A 17,147-nucleotide genomic window follows, 5' to 3' on the forward strand; every position below is an offset into this window, starting at 1 on the left:
TCACAATCAATAAATCACGACACCTGGACAATCACCTTACACTGCCATTTTTTTCCCCACCTTTGTGCAACTAAGTACTTTACTGAGTAATAATTTCCATTACTTACTACACTTTCACATTAGCCAAGACATTCTTGAATTAGCAACAGAATGTGTAATTAAAGGAATCCCATTTATATGAAAAACATATAAAACTTAATCCTGAAGTCAAGATTTTACATATTCAAATAGATCAAAAAACCAAATTTTAGAAAAAATATCTTAAAGGAAATTTCCACTTAAACTGATTTTAAATTCTACAGAATATCATATTCCTTAAAAATTTCCAAAACAACTTTTCTAATTGCATTACTTACTTAAGGGCCTAACTGGATCACTTAATAGCATGATTTTATTTTTGACCCTTGAATACATCTGACACACCTGACCATGGTTCTCAGAATGAACCAGAAAGCTACTACTGTCTTAAAGGAATAGTCCTTCTAATTAAAAAAAAAAAATCAATTCTCTTGACACTATCAGCATAATGAAGAAATGAAAGTGAAGATTTAAAGAAACGACTGAAAAAAAATATCCACTACTCCTGTCATATAAGATCAGTTCTTTATTAGAAAAACCTACCATGAGGGACCACTCCTTAACCTTCTGGAAGATCACCCTCCGTCCCTGTGGCATCCATGCCACGAGCACCGTCACTGCCCTTATGGTTAGCCAGCAAACATAGAGACCACAAGCAGCTGTGTAGAGCTCATGAATTTTGGCAGTCCCCGTCCAAAATGACATTAACCAACGGCCAGCAAATACTGAAAACAGAAAGGCTGATAAATGAGATATATGGCTATCTATGTAAAAAGAACTATAATCCTGATGTTCTGCTAGTATTTTCAATTATTTCAATCATTTTAAGTGATTAGTAAAAAGACATCACATTTGGATAGAACAATATATTCATTAAAAACAAACAACAACAAAAACCCCCACAAACTCTAAAGAATGCAATTATTTAAGACACAACCAAAGCACAGGAAGTCACTGAGGACAAGCTCTCCTGTGACATCTACCCTGACTGGCATGCCGATTACCTTTTCTTTCAGAAATGAAAAAGATTAAGGAGGTTGTTCTTGTTGTTTTTATCACCAAATAAAATCATTATACACATAATGTGACAAAAGCGGGGAATTTATTTATTATTTATGCTGTCAATACTTTCATCATTTAGGAACATTACAAATAATTTAGATTAACTTCCAATTAACTCATTCATCAAGACAGAAAACTAAGTGTATTTTAATAAGTGAGCATAATAACATTTTGAAGCACAATAATCAAAGAACATATTAATTTACTTAGGAAAAAAGTAAGATCCAAATATGCCAAAACTTAAACAGATTTGAGAAGTGTCTAAAGAACTACCTCAGATAAAGAGTGATTACAAACAAATTCTACCATGTACCAATAAAAATCTACATCAGGCAAGATGATTTATAAAGTAACTTTCTTCACATGGTTACTCCTCAATAAGGCTAGAGAGAACAGCAAGGTCCAAATGTCTTGTATATTTTTCTATGGATTGATTTCCTCTTAATACAGTACTATTTATTATTTTCAAATACCTAAAAGGAGCTAATGGCTGTGCTGAGCATTTTCCATGTGTTATATAACCAATCCTCCCCAAATCCCCCAAGTAGCTACTATATCTCCATTCTGAAGATTAAGAAACCAAAGCTCAGGAACAGAACCTTGCCCAACCAAGGTCAAGTGCAGGTGGAGGCTGAATTTGAACTCATGCCTATGTGACAAAGCTCATACTCTTGGACCAATGAACCACACTGCCTCCAATTAAATTAAACCAGCTCATCAACAGTTAAGTCTTAAAAGCCGCAATGCTTGTAAGACTTCTTTGCAACCTCACAAAATGGTTTGGGTGTGAAGACAAGTTCTTTTTAAAGACAAATGTTGGGTTCTAGAGAGGAGGAGGGTGGGGGGATGGGTTAGCCTGGTGATGGGTATTCAAGGGGGCACGTTCTGCATGGAGCACTGGGTGTTATGCACAAACAATGAATCATGGAACACTACATCAAAAACTAATGATGTAATATATGGTGATTAACGTAACAATAAAAAAGACAAATGTTATGGGAAATAAACACATAGATAGATATAATTTCACATACTTCTAATCAAGTGTTTTTGAGAGGGCAGGGTTAAGTTTTTAATTTGTAGTAAATTATCATCAGAAAGTAAACCATGGAGGGAAACAGCCTCCTTCGCCACCTTAAATGCATACTATGACACCAAGCATTTCTAGGATTAAACATAACTATGTTCTTCCCATTAGATGGTGAGATTGGGTTAACAGGGAAATATTCAGTTAACAATATTTAATGAAATTAAAGTACTTTGACTGCCAAATTCAGGTACTAAACTACATTTCAAGTTTTTCTTAATATTTTTGATAAAAACATGAAAATGGAACATAAAAACCACAAATGTAAAACAGTCCAAAATTCAAAAACTTAAGTTTTCTCAGCAATATGTTTACTACACTGCACCCAACCGTTAATCACACTTTGTCATTTTAACAACTGTGATTATGAGTAGTGAGGATTTAGCAAGCACAGTTCTAAAGGTCAAAGTCATTATTCAGAAACATGCATAAAATTTTTTACCACCACTTGACGTTAAGTCCACTATTCCTACAGATTAGAGAATATTCTCATTATTTTTAGAAACCTCACTTGAAATTATATTTTCTACTTGCTCCTTCCTGACCTTACTAGCCCTCATGGAAAAACTCAAGTATTTAATACAAATTTGATTTATAAAATTACAGAGGTAGTGCTATAATCAAGATACTAACTCAATATACATTTATGTGCTTGTAAGAGATGAAAACTATCTTCCACTTAATGATTACTTAAGCAGCTAACATGTATCAGTATGGTTTAGAATTTTCTGGCTTACTATACACACTAACTGGGAGGGTGGGGGCAGCAAGCTCTTCCTGAGACTTTGTCACTGGCTTTGGACTCGACCCCATTTACCTCTGACCTGTGCAGAACATGACAAACTATTATATTCATCCACAGTGTCTTACTTGTTAGATAAGGAGATGGTGTCTAGCCAAAATTTAAAGATTAATATTTTTAAATACCAGATGATAAAGGGAAACAGTCTGACTTATTAAGTGTGTAGTAACACCATACAGTGGACTGGAAAGATACAGTGAGGGCAAACATAATTAACATCAAAAGACTGGCTTGAAAAAATTATTTAAGCCACAGATAACTTTTTGAAAACCCATTCTATAAAGAGACTATCTCCAAGAAAACTGAGCGACCACATATACTTTACTTCTAAAACTGAATCAGGAATTTTATCTTGATTTTGTTCTCCCCTCTGTTCCAGTACAAATGACTCCAAGGAGAGGGGGAGCCCTAAAAAGATCAATATCCCATATTCAATCAAAAATAAGGGGCAAACTATTTCAAGTTTATACTTGATGAAAGATACAAAGCATCTTCTCACGTCATTAGCTCATACCTGGTAGAGTAAGGCAGATGAGGCTGGCGATCAGTAAGGTTATACACATGAAGACAATCAACAAAAAAATCTGTAAGGCAAAACATAAGACTGCATAAATGGTTTATGTGCTCAACGTATTTCATGACACCCCTCAAAGAATCAGCACAATTCTCCCAGTAAAAATAAATTGCCTATATTTCCAGGTTTCCTTCCATTTCACATAAAAAGGAATTTTTATTTTAGGTAAAATTAACATAATTTTGGCCAAAAGAAAATATTTGAAATATATTTTCATATAATCAGACACATCAGCAAGCAACAAATATATTTTTTAATCAGAGAGCATACAAATAAAACATAATCAGCTTAAATTCTCCCTATTAATTAAAACTAAAGACATTCACATTTTAATCAAATTCTCAAAAACAAGTTTTCATGAAAGGAGAGTGCTGTCCAATCAGAACTTTGGAACCTGCACGGCCCAACAGCAGCCACCAGCACAAGCGGTCACGGAGCGCCGGACACAGGGTCAGGGTGAATGAGTAATGAAATTTTACACTGCATTTACTCTGGTGTAATCCTACTAGGAAAGTACTTTTTTTTTTTTTCCGGCTTTATTGAGGTGTAACTCACAAAATTGTAATATAAAGTGTACAATGGGATTGGCCATATGTACACATTGTAAAAGGATTCCCACCATTAAAGTAATTAACACATCATCATACCACATCCTTACAAATTGTATTCACTTTTAATTAAGTTTAAATGTAAATAGCCACACATAGCTAGTGGCTCCTGCACTGAGAAGAGCAGACAAAAAGGGAACACGCTAAGAGGAAAGCAGCTGCCCTGGACAGAAAAGGAGCAACTGTTGCTTGCCTTCTACCTTACCAGGCACTCCTCTTCCCCTGCCCAGAAGGCAAAGCTCTAGCGGGAAGACTGAAAAGGACCTACAATCACACTCTAAAGAGAAGCCTTTAAGGCTGTCAGCTTTCGCTGCTCAAGAAACCTCCTACCAGTTCTCTCTGTTCTGGGCCAGAAAGTACCTTCTGCCCATCTAAGAGCCTCATCTCCCAGGACTGCTCCCATCTCTCATGCTCACCTGCATACGCCCCACCCTCTAGATACACTTAAGTCCCTGCAGTTCCAAACCTACCATGTCTAACCTGCCTCTTGGTTTGGCACGTGCCTGGAGTGCCCTTCCATTTTTCCATTTTGTTCTCTGTCTGGCCTAACCTTAGAGACTTAAAATCATCACCTCCTCCACAAAGATCCCTGAATGCCTTCCTAAAAATCGTTCTGTGGAGCAAGGAGTCACCAACTGTGCAACAAGTTACCACAAAGCAAGTGAGGTGAGGACTAAGATCTGAGAATCAAATTTAACAACACAAAAGCCACCATGGTGACCCTTGTCAGGAAGAGTTTTGGTGGAGTTTGGGGGGGAAGTTGTGCTGGGACAGGCACTTCCTTAACCAGTCTGGACTTCAGTTTCATCAGATGTAAACATGGGATTACTACTCCCTTGCAGTATTGGGATGGATAGTAAGTGGGAAAAACATTAGAATGCCCATTCCAGTTCCTGACACATAGCTAAACTAGATCAATAATGTTAATTTCTTATTTTCACTAGGGTCTTTAACACTGCTGCTTTCAAACAGTAGGGAGCAAAAGCACACAATCTCAACACTATGATCCATCTCTAAAATCTGATAAACTTATCTGACATTTACATATATCAGGCTGCTAATGGGAGAACTAGAGGTTCTTGTCAGGAGACTGTAAGATATGTCTATACAGAGAACTACATGCTAATAGCACTAATATCAACACCAAATTTCTCAAAAGAAATTTGAAAAAAACTTGACTTCCATTTAAGTCTTCTAGTACCTACCCTGAGTGGAAAATTTAAAGGCCGACGATAAGGCTGAAAGCCAACCGGCCCTCCTTGCTGGAGTATGGCTTGGTGGGCTGCATGTAGGCCTTCCCCCACCACGGGAATAGCGTTGTTATTTCGAGCATGCTGGTTATTGTTAACTTGTTGATTTGCGCTGTTCTCATTTTCTTCCTGGTCTCCCAATAAATAGGAATGAAGATCCCTGTGTAAAAATTACATTCTCACTTCAGATCAGAATAAACAGCAGATATGAGACTTACTTTCTTATTATTACTTAAGGTAGAAAATGTACAAGTAGAATCTATACACAGCAATGTTAAGTACTTCATTCTGGTCTAAATGTTGGTACCTGCTTTAAAGTAAACCTTTCCAAATTTAATGTTAATGTCCACAACACCCCACAAATCCAGCTCAGCTACTGTGTCTGCTGTGGCGTGGGGCTCAGCTACAGCCTCCAGACCACACTTCGGTCACGGTCACGGCAAACACACAAGGGCAAGGAGGCGGCGGCCTGGGGCAGGCAGAGACAGGCACCTGCTCAACCCAATGCAACCAAATGCAGATTTCACAGTAAGGTCTCTGCAGAATACCACATATTTTCTGAAAGAAACATTTAAATTACAAAGATCCAACTTTAAAATAAGTATCTAATATGGAAAGCTTGAAAAAAATAAAGGCAACATGTTGACTAAATGCCGGAGAAACCACTTGCCAGGATAGGACTTCTAAAATAATCAGGGTTGGGGCGCCTGGGTGGCTCAGTCATTGAAGCTTCTGCCTTCAGCTCAGGTCATGATCCCAGGGTCCTGGGATGGAGCCCCTGTTGGACTCCCTGCTTGGTGGGGAGTCTGCTTCTCCCTCTCCTTCTGCCCGCCCCCACCCCCACTCTCTCTTTCTCAAATAAATCTTTAAATAAAATAAAATTTAAAAAATAATCAGGATTAAGTTGGTTTGCTTTTAATGCACTGAAAAAAATGTTTACTTATACCCTGTGTAATGCAGGCAAAGAACCTGGGCCAGCCGCAAACCTCTGTAAGAGGGTAAAAACATGCATACCTTCTCCATAAAAGAACGGACAATAATAATTAGAAAAATGAGAAAAATTAAGAATTAAAAAGTATTATATACAACCTGCCGATACCACTAAATGGTCTCTTCTTAAAACTACTATTTCCTGGGGGGGGGAGGGGGGGGCATGGAACATACTCTGTCAGAAGGGTTATCACGGGCCTACTTACAGCAAGTATCCAGCAGTAACAGTCCATGCTCGCACAAGCCCCTTCAGCCACTGCCGCGTGTGTCCCTGTTCAAGCAGCGCTGGCAAGACCACCTGAAGCAGAAGCAGCTCAAGGGACAGTTCACTCACTGGAGCATCACTAAGACAATTATAAACAGCTGTAATTTACAGTGTGCATCTATTTTCCATTATAATTATATCAGTGTTAAACATCTGATGGGAAAACTCCTTGGAAGAGTCTTATGAACTCACCGTCGTTATCACCTCTCCCCAATTCTCCCTTGAAGCCAGCAAGGCTTCCCCCTCTGACTCCTCCAGAACTGTTCCCCACAAGGATCACCTTGGTGTCGTTAAATGTGATGATCAGTCGTGGTGCTCACCTCACTTGCTGTATAGCAGCATGTTACACAACTGGTCACTCCTTGCTCCTCAAAACACATTCTCCCTAGATGCCTTTCTAGATCTGTTAGTTGTCCTTCAGCTCCCTGAGCTGGAGACAATGACGGTCCCAGGCTCTGGTCCTCTCTCCTCTCATCTATGCAAGCTCTCTGGATAAATGCAAACTCATGTGGCTTAAAATACCATGTTTCTGTAAATTTCTATGTACCACTCCGACATCTACCCTAACTCCCAACTTTATATCCAAAGTGCCAACTCAATTTCTCCTACAGACGTTAGACATCTTAAATTGATCATTATCAAATTCCCACTCTTCCCTTTTAACCCTGTTCCCCCACAGCCTTCCTCACCTCAGTAAATGGCAACTCCATTCTTCCAGATGCTCAGGACAGGAACGTCCATCCTTGACTGCCTTTTTTTCACTCCACACTCAAAGAGCAAGAGTCCTACTGAGTGGACCCTAAGAACACCCTAAATCTCAATTCTCATGACCTCCATGGCTGCTCCTTCACCTCAGCCACCCTCCCCTCCCACCAGGACTCCGGCATTATCCTCCCAGCTGGCTTCCTGCTCCTGCCCTGGCCACCCTGAGCCAGTCTCTTCTCATTCCAGCAGCCACAGTGATACTCGTTAACCTGCACCAGATCACTCTTCTGTTCCAACCTTTCCAAGAACTCCCTAAATCACTCAAGTTAAAGCCGAAGTGCTTACACTGGCTTAGAAGCCTCTCTAGGATCTGACTTCCCAATGACCTTTCTGACCTCAGAGTCAACTACCATGCTTTCCTTCTACTCCAGCCAAACTGGCCTTCCTGCTGCTCCTCAAACAGACCTCAATGTCACTGCACTTGCCCGACCCCCTGCAAGGACACTCCACCTCCAGGAATCCACATGGCTCACTCCCTCAGTACTCCTTCAAGGCTTTCCTCAACTGTCCCCTCCTCAGGTCCTCATCAGTCACTTCTAAATTACAACCCCATTCTGACTACTCTCTCTATTCCCTTTGTCTGCTTCATTTTTCCCCACAGTATTTATGGCCCCTGATATACTATACTATGTTTTATCTATTTCTATGGCTGTCTCCCCCTCACTGAAATGTAAGCACCACAAGAACAGAATTTTCCTGATTCTGTTTTGTTCACTGTTATATATGTAGTGCACAGAAAAGTACCAGGCATATCATGGGCCCTCAACTGTTTTCAATGGAAGAATGGGAGTAAAAACCACCATATAGTCCAAAAACTTTGCTAAACTTCTAGGTATAACTGACTACCAAAATAGGTCTATCCTAACAAATCTAAAGCCAAAACCTGTGCTTCCTGGTTCCATGACCAGATCCAAATACATAAGGACGGAGTAATGATTTAGTTAGGGAAAAACTCAGAGAATAAAACCTTAATTTGGATTTTGAGGAAAGATAACAAAAGCTTGCCAGGCAAACAGGGGGAGGAAGGTTATTCCAAACAGAAAGGGAAAAACGAGGAATAGCTAAGTATTTTAGGGAGACTTAATGGAAGGGAGCATGGCTGGAGAACAGAATTCAAGTCAGACAATGCTGCGACAAGACACTGGAAAGTCAATGTGAGATTATGCCAAGCCTTGCGTGTCTTTCTAAATGACCCAGATATTATCACGTAGATTATGGAGAGGCAGGGTGTTAAGGATGGGTTATAAATGGAGAACAAGAGGAAGGCCTAAACTAAGGAAGTGGTAAATCAAGTTGGATTAGATAAAAGATCTTTTAAAAGGAGACTTGGGGTGCCTGGGTGGCTCAGTTGGGTTAAGTGTCCAGCTTTTGATTTCAGCTCAGGTCATGATCTCAGGGTCCTGGGAGCAAGCCTGTTTGGGACTCCATGCTTGGCAGGAAGTGTACTTGAGGATTCTCTCCACCCCCCCCTTTGTCCCTTCCCCCACTAACATGCTCTAAAATAAATAAATAAATCTTTAAAAAAATAAAATGAGACTTAAAAGATTTAAAGACCAAGTAGAAATAATTGGGTGATTCAGTCGGTTAAGCATCTGCCTTCGGCTCAGGTCATGATCCCAGGGTCCTAGGATCAAGGCCCGCATCAGGCTCCCTGCTCAGTGGGAACTTGCTTCTCCCTCTGTCTGCCACTCCCCTGCTTGTGCACCTTCTCTCTCTCTGTCAAATAAATAAAATCTTGAAAAAAGGAAAAAAGAAATCTGAGGAAGAAATCCAAATTTCCTGGCAGATTTCTGTTCAGGTAACTGAAAGGATAATGCAAGTCACTAAAAAAAGGAATACACGAGGAGTGGTAGAAAACAGGTTTTTGGTGACTTAAGCTTTTATTTTTTATCTTTTTTTTAAAGATTTTATTTATTTATTTGAGAGAGAGAGAGAGAAACAGCATGAGAGGGGAGAAGGTCAGAGGGAGAAGCAGGCTCCCCGCTGAGCCGGGAGCCCGATGCGGGACTCGATCCCAGGACTCCGGGATCATGACCTGAGCCAAAGGCAGTCGCCCAACCAACTGAGCCACCCAGGCGCCCTGACTTAAGCTTTTAAATCAAAAAGATTTTATAACCATAAGCCTTATATCTTATTTTTAATCTATAATTAACTATACAACTATGGTGCATATGATACGCTTTTCATATAAAGATGTTTGTGGCTAACATGCTCTCATTAAGTATGGTAAACATTTTAATGCTGAACACAGGCATACATTTGCAGAAAAATAAGTAAGTCTTCCTTTGGAAAATGTAAATGCTAAACTAATGCTTATATAATCAAAAATGGCAAAATTCAACTATCAAATGATTTCCAGTATCTGTTTAGAAATGAATGTTTTAAATGTATGGACTCTGGATATCAACAGAGCTAAATTAGTAAAGCTTCCAAATTTCAAAAACTCACCTGTAGAGCATGACATTGTATGGAAGAAAATTAGGCAGCAAACTCTTAATTATACGTATAGGAAGCCAGAGCATCAGGAGGACAATGGAGCCAAAGACAATCTGCAGTAAGAAAAAAGGCATGACAGCACTGTAAATCATTCCCATGAGAGACAAGCAGACTCCTGCACATACCCAACCAATACACAATCCAAGTCTACACCCACCCAGGGTCCAGAGTGTTCTCACTCCACACACTATATACATGGGTCACTCTGTGAAAAGAATGCATTCCTAGGGAGGCTGTTCCTCTCTCTCTCTAGGACACAAGGGCTCAAACACAGGAGCCACAAAGGATAATCACTGCATGGTATGTGAAGAGAGAGTAAGAAACTTACAACGAAGGATCAGAGTTGTCTGCTACTTAATAAATCATTTGGAAGTATTATAAGACATGACCCATATTAACGGCTACAAACTTTCCAAACGGCACAATATTGCTTTTTAAATTTTATTTTGGAAAAACTTAAGTTTTAACTAGGTAATTTCTTCTTCCAGACGGGAAGAAGCCTTGATGTCCTTCTGTAAGAATTTAATTTAAGAGGCACCTGGGTGGCTCAGTCGGTTAAGCATCTGTCTTTGGCTCAGGTCATGATCTCAGCGTCCTGGGATTGAGCCCCGCATCGGGCTCCATGCTCCACGGGGAGCCTGCTTCTCCCTCTCCCTCTGCCTGACTGTCTGCCTACTTGTGATCTCTCTCTCTCTGTCAAATAAATAAATAAACTCTTAAAAAAAGAGTTTAATTTAAAACCTATTAATGAATCTCCACTGCTCCAATGCATATTAAATGTAATTCGGAAACCCATAATTTGGCAATTATACTACTAAAAAACTAGAGGGCATTTTTGTCTTAGTAAACATTTTATTTATGTTATCGAAGTAACCAATAAAACTATTTAACAAAGAAGTTCTACAAGCTTTGATAAACATAAATTATTCAATGTATCTACTCTACCAATCCCTGACCCCAAAAATCCCCAACAAAACAAAAGGGTAGCACACTTTACTTAAAAATCAGTAAAAAGGTATGCTTACCACTGACAAAATAAATCTTCGGAGATGCCTATAAATGGGCAAATGGATCATTTCTTGTACTGGATTAAAATCTGGATCATTCAAATTCCTTAGAAACCATAAGACGCCAGGTCGAAGTACCTACAAATATACATGTATATATATATAAATTTTTTTTTTTACCAATATCTTCAGACTCCGTATATGAGCTAAAATATTAACATAAAAATAAGCTCTTAAAATTTTGGCTTCATAATAAAATGGGCCCAGAAAATTCACATGGCTTTCCTATGAAAACAAGTTCCTAAATCAGGACCTATATGAAAACTATCTTGTGTTTGATGTCCTTTGATGCTTTAAATCATTTAATGAAAAAAAATTTATTAAGTACAATTTGTCAAGAAATCTAAGTCTGAGGTGAAAGGCAAATACTTTTTTTTAAAACACTGTCACTATATTGCATCATCTGGTAAAAAAAGAATTATGTTGCAATTTATAAATGTTCTAAATAGAAGATCTGATTCCAGTCTTACACTCCTGAGAGGAGTTATCTTGTTAATTAAGAAACCCTAAAGCTTCTCAGCATTTTCATTCTACTGTCTACATCTTTTTTCCCTTTCTCAATGGAAATCACCAACCCAAGAGGCTGTGGGTGACAGGGCAATGGATGAATCTGGGTATCAGCCCTGGGTGGTTCAAATTCACTGAGTTACCCCGTGTAAAGCCTCTCAACTGCCCAAACTGTATTTCTCCATTTTCCAAGTGAGGGGGTATATGAACTCTAAGGTTCCATCCAGCTCCCCAATATTAGGATTCTGTACCAACAAAAAACCACCACACCGAGGAGATGAAAATCTTCGATGTAAAAACATTTTATCACTTAACAGGGTATTTCAGAGGTTATACATAATTACAGTTTTGAAAAGATTAAGTTAGTCTCAATCACTTGTTTCAAAGAAAGAATACAAGTTTTATCTGCAAATAGACTTTACTGAACTTACACTATATAATTCAGGAGAACATTTTGACTCCAGCCCGCTTCTTAACTCCTCAATATCTCAAAGAACAAAGTACACCAAGAATAGCATTAAGCCTTGATGCTTTTGTATTCCATTCACACTGGATTAGTCGGCCTCCTCTGGAAGCCCTGCACATTTTCCCCCTTGCATTTCTCCATCACCTCTTTCAATGTAGAGTAAGCTGACTTGTCCAATGGCTGTATTCCTTCCCAGGATATACGATCAAAAAGAATGGGGATCCTCTCTTTGTTTCTTACTATTACACATCAGCACAGTATCTGGCCCAGAGTGAACATGCAGTAATATTTGAGGAAAGAATGCGCAGCAGCAAGTATACTTGTCAAAATTACTCATTTTGATACTTCCCACTGCATCAGAATGACTGAGCATGAGATATATACTAATTAAATACTGACCCTACTTTCAGTCTCTTCAAATCAGTAAGGACTATATTCTAAAACTAGGACGAGTACAAGTACCCATCAGGCAAGTGAAACTGGAATCATAAAGGACCCTCACTGTAATTCCATACTTAAGGTGCTTGATTACGTATCTTACATTTTGATCCTGCAAAACCATATCCCCTTTGGGTATTTCCAGCACTGTATTTCCTTGAATGAAGTCCAAGACAGACTCACATCACATAAAATTCCAAAAATTTGTATGAGAAGATGGTTGCAATAACTACCAAATAAAGCAAATGCTTTTAGTTTTTTCCCTCAATCTACTCATCTTTCAAACTCGTAATTTTAGAAATATTAAAACTTGTCAATTTTTGAGACAAATGACTAAAAAGAGTTTAAAGAAATAAAGCCAAACTCACCTATCAGCTACTCCCTCTTAGACAAAAATAATAGAGAAAATTAGTTAGGAAATCATCATAGCCTTTGAGGCACGACTTGCGGTTAAAACAAAAGTCCTTCCCATAAATTTACAGTGTCAGCGTTTCCCTGCAGAACTTACCTCTCTCAGCAAGAGGATGAAGGAGGCGAAGTAGAACACATACACCATTCCCACTAGCCAATGCAGAAACATGGTAGTGCCTGGAGCTGACTGAAAGCTCAGTTCTCGATCTTTCAGAGTAGCATCAAACATTTCCTAAACCAAAACAGAACAGGTGAGAGACATTTGTACCACTTAGATTTGCCAAATTAACATCTCCATCTTCCAGGAAGTGAACAAATCACTATACGTATGGGTTATGATGTTCTAGGACTACAGTTCTTCTAATGCCATTTCATGGTGTCACAGAAATATAAATGATACAAGGCTGGATACTAGTTCAAAGATGTAAAATGACACTTTAAAATTTTAAATATAAGAAGCAAGACTGATGAACCAGTTGGTGACTAAGAACTTTACTAATGCTGCTGAAGAACCATTTTTGGTTAACAATAACTTTTCAGGGATGCCTGAGTGGCGCAGTTAGTTGGGTGAGCATCTGACTCTTGGTTTCAGCTCAGGTCTGATCTCAGGGTCCTAAGATGGAGCCCCGCATCAGGCACCATGTTGCGTTCTGCACTTGGCGCCGAGTCTGCTTGGGTTTTTCTCCCTCTCCTTCTGCCCCTCCCACTGTCCGCGCTCTAGCAAATAAATTAATTAATTTAAAAAAATACCTTCTTTCCATGGTTACAGGTCTACATTCATGACAAGTTCATTTCTTTTTTTTTTAAAGAGAGAGAGAAAGAGAGAGCACGTGCACAGAAGGGAAGGACAGAGGGAGAGAGAAAGAATCTTAAGCAGTCTCCCCGCGAGTGCGGAGCCCCACACAGGGCTCGATCTCACGACCTCAAGATCATGACCTGAGCCAAAACCAAGAGTCAGACGCTTACAAGACAGCGCCACCCAGGTGCCCTTCCTGACAAGTTTTAATAGTAAGGTACATGTGAAAATGTTATCTCAGAACCAAAAGCAGCTTTTCTACATATAAAATATTTTTGAAAAGTCAAAACCTGATTATCACTGACAGCAATTAAATATTATAATCAGGACTGAGCATCTTAGTTAAAAGAAATGGTTGGAGTTGAATTTATTATTACAAAGACAGTGTTCTTATCAGATTGTTCTCCTTATGTGTATAATGTCTTGGCATTACTGTAAAATTTAGAAGAGTAAAATGAATAAGAAAATTCTTCACTGGTTATTAGAAAGGTTCCAGTCAAAATACTCTGACATCAAAAATTTGCACAAAGCCTCAAGAAAAAAATCAGGTACTCAAGAAAAATTAGTAACATTAAGATTTCACAATGATCCATTCTCAGGAAAAAAAAAAAAAAAGGCAAATTATCACATAGAGTTTCCTTTAAAAGGAATCCATTCTAAAGATCTCCCTTTTTGACACCTTTACATTATTAGATTATATGATAATGAATAATAAACTTACCAGGGAACAGATATCCAGCCACCAGCCACAAATGAGAGGGAACACTCCAATCTCTACCACCACTAACAAAGAGACCTTAAGTAAAAACAAAAACCATCAAATACCATCCAAATGGGGAGAAATCATTTCCAGTTTTAACTTCTAACAGGAATTACCTTAACAACGATATAGCAGACTCCCAGCAAACGACGAGACCTGTGAAATTTAACAAGAGTTGCCAAGCCCTGTAGCATCTAGTCAAGGAAAAATCGAGCATTTAAAGGTACAAAGAAAAGGTACTTATTTACCTGTGCTGCCTAAGTAATTAGGTATTATTTGACAGAATTAATTTATTTCATATTTCATCTGCCCTCATCCTCACTACAAATAGCTACAACTTTTACTGAGAGGACAGAAGAAGAGAAACAGTTTTGTCCTTAACAGGAACAACTCTTTGGTATGAAAAATAATATCACCAAACATCCATGTCAGTTCATTAAAGGATACGTGACAAATTATCAGTGTTATTGCTAAAAGTATATACCCAACTATGGTTGTGATTAGACCTTCAAAATGAGATGCTTGGACCTGGAAATAAAAATAAATAGAATTTAGTTTTACCATCTGGCCTACCTCCCAGCTTAACAACGTACTAAACAATCCAAGAAGACTCAAAGTGAACTGTCTCAGCAACTTACAACTAGACAACCATAAAATCCCCTTGAATGACATCTCTGCAAACCAGATTCTCCCACTGTCAGCGATCTACTCAGGCAGACAAAATAAAAGTAGAGTGATTTGAACGTCACAAAAACAAAAGCCACACGACACTAGTCTGCACTCTACTCCATCCAGAGGGGGACTGCGGGCTGAGCAATGAAAGCAGCAGCGCACCGTGCAAGCAGCCCACCTGCCAGGTATGCCTTAGCTACCTCACCTCCTGCCCCCAGGAGTGACTGCTTAAGTTTCCCCTGCTCTCCAAATCCGTTCCATTTCAGCTTACAGAAAGTAAAAATTTGGACAGTGAGACAAATCTTTTAGGTGCCTGAATTTCAGACAGCAAGTGCTGATAGTTTGGAAACTCAAATTTATCAAAGCACGTATCTGAACTTTTCAAGTTCTTGTGTTCAACCAGTGAGAACTGAGAGCTGTGTTAAATACTGTAACACATCTCTTTGCTCTTTCAGAACACTTCAGAATGTGATCTTTCAGGATTCACAGACACAAACTAAACAGAACATTCCAGAAATGTCAGCTCCTCCTTAAAAGACTAGTTCTTTCTGGGGCCCCTGCAAAACAGTTGTAGTTGACCATTCAAATATTTATCTATCTAAAAACAAGAACAAAATGTCAAAATTAAAAAAAAATTCTTTAGAAAACACTGTAGCCCATCATTCCAAGACAGACCAATCCCTTTTTTTTTTTTTAGTTGACTAATATACTATTACTTTTCTAAATTCACTATGGGAAAGCTGAGGAAAAGGGAGAGAAGGAAGCGAGGTAATGCAATGGGTCAAAAATCAGCCTTAAGAAACTTTCCAGTAGTGGGGCGCGTGGGTGGCTCAGATGGTTAAGCGTCTGCCTTTGGCTCAGGTCATGATCCCATGGTCCTGGGATCGAGCCCCACATCGGGCTCCTGGCTCAGCGGGGAGCCTGCTTCTCCCTCTGCCTCTCTCCCTGCTTATGCTCTCTCTCTATCTCTGTGTCTCAAATGAATAAATAAAATCTTAAAAAAAAAAAAAAAAAGAAACTTTCCAGTAGTATGCCTTTGGCCCACCCAACAGGAAGGAAGACAGTGCACCATGGGATTCAGGACACATTTTCCTTAGCTGGCAACATGACCTACTATGTCTTGAGCTACTGCTAGTTTAAAAAAAAAGAATGAGATCGTATTAGATAACTATTCCTTTGCGTAAGGCAAATTGAGAAATGAAGTAACTTTACAACACTATCGTTTACTTAACAAATATCAAGTCTGGGGGCAAGTAATGAAAGTAAGTTTGTAAAAGTATTATACTCACGTGTTCTTCAAATCCCAAGCCAACCAGGGAGAAATGACCAATGTGGTAAGGGCAAAATGCTAAAAGGGGGAGAAAAATTAAATGAAAACTTCAAAATCAAAACAATGAACACTCCTAGTACCAACCCACAGTAAAAGAAACCAGGGCTTTTTGGAGAAATGGAAGATTCCAGAACTGGGGCCAAAAATGTACTGCCTAGGACATTATAACCAGAGAACAACAAAGATATCAAGGTCTAATACGCTCATGACAAAAGGACAGAGGAACCACCATGAAGAGGGTCTTACTGGCCAAGGAAAGGATGACATGAGCATCAAAGAATGACCAAAACTGATGGAAACACACAGAATACTTTACAAATCCATGAGTTCATAATACTCAAAAAGGGGAAAGCCGAAAACAACACAAAGGGAAAAAAGGTAAAATTAAAAAAAAAAAAAAAAAAAAAAAACCACTTTCCTCACCCCTGGAAATAGCCCATCAATTGTTTACCCTGAAAACTGATTAACTGGAGGGACAGAATTGCATACCTGTCTTGCTGCTTCTGAACAAACCGGTTCAGGTTAACTAATATATTAATTAGATGCTCCAGTTTAAAAGAAATCAGGAGACAAAGGAGTGAGGCGGTAGACATCATACAGGAAACAATCAGACAAACATAGAAGGCAAGACACTTACAGGACAGCTAACCTAGTCTCTTCAACAAATCAATGGCAAAATAAGGTAGGAGTAGATGAGGGCAGCAAAGAGAAGAATATTCTAGA

General features: G+C 38.9%; 1 protein-coding gene across 4 annotated transcripts in view; it reads right to left on the bottom strand.

Annotated features, from left to right (window-relative positions):
* Window positions 1-17,147, bottom strand: part of MARCHF6 (membrane associated ring-CH-type finger 6) — a 79,882-nt gene that overhangs the window by 16,442 nt on the left and 46,293 nt on the right. For 3 of the 4 annotated variants that reach the window (XM_027607017.1, XM_027607018.1, XM_027607016.1), the window contains exons 11-21: window positions 16,384-16,442; window positions 14,870-14,950; window positions 14,539-14,607; window positions 14,384-14,458; window positions 12,964-13,098; window positions 11,003-11,122; window positions 9,930-10,030; window positions 6,658-6,795; window positions 5,417-5,621; window positions 3,544-3,613; window positions 622-818 (exon numbers count right to left, since the gene is read on the bottom strand). In XM_027607017.1, coding sequence (XP_027462818.1) covers window positions 622-818; window positions 3,544-3,613; window positions 5,417-5,621; window positions 6,658-6,795; window positions 9,930-10,030; window positions 11,003-11,122; window positions 12,964-13,098; window positions 14,384-14,458; window positions 14,539-14,607; window positions 14,870-14,950; window positions 16,384-16,442 — 1,250 coding nt within the window. The remainder of the gene's footprint in view (window positions 1-621; window positions 819-3,543; window positions 3,614-5,416; window positions 5,622-6,657; window positions 6,796-9,929; window positions 10,031-11,002; window positions 11,123-12,963; window positions 13,099-14,383; window positions 14,459-14,538; window positions 14,608-14,869; window positions 14,951-16,383; window positions 16,443-17,147) is intronic. The other variant, XM_027607019.1, reaches the window with a different exon arrangement.

This window comes from Zalophus californianus, chromosome 5 (assembly GCF_009762305.2).
Source record: "Zalophus californianus isolate mZalCal1 chromosome 5, mZalCal1.pri.v2, whole genome shotgun sequence".
Classification (NCBI taxonomy): Eukaryota; Metazoa; Chordata; class Mammalia; order Carnivora; family Otariidae; genus Zalophus; species Zalophus californianus.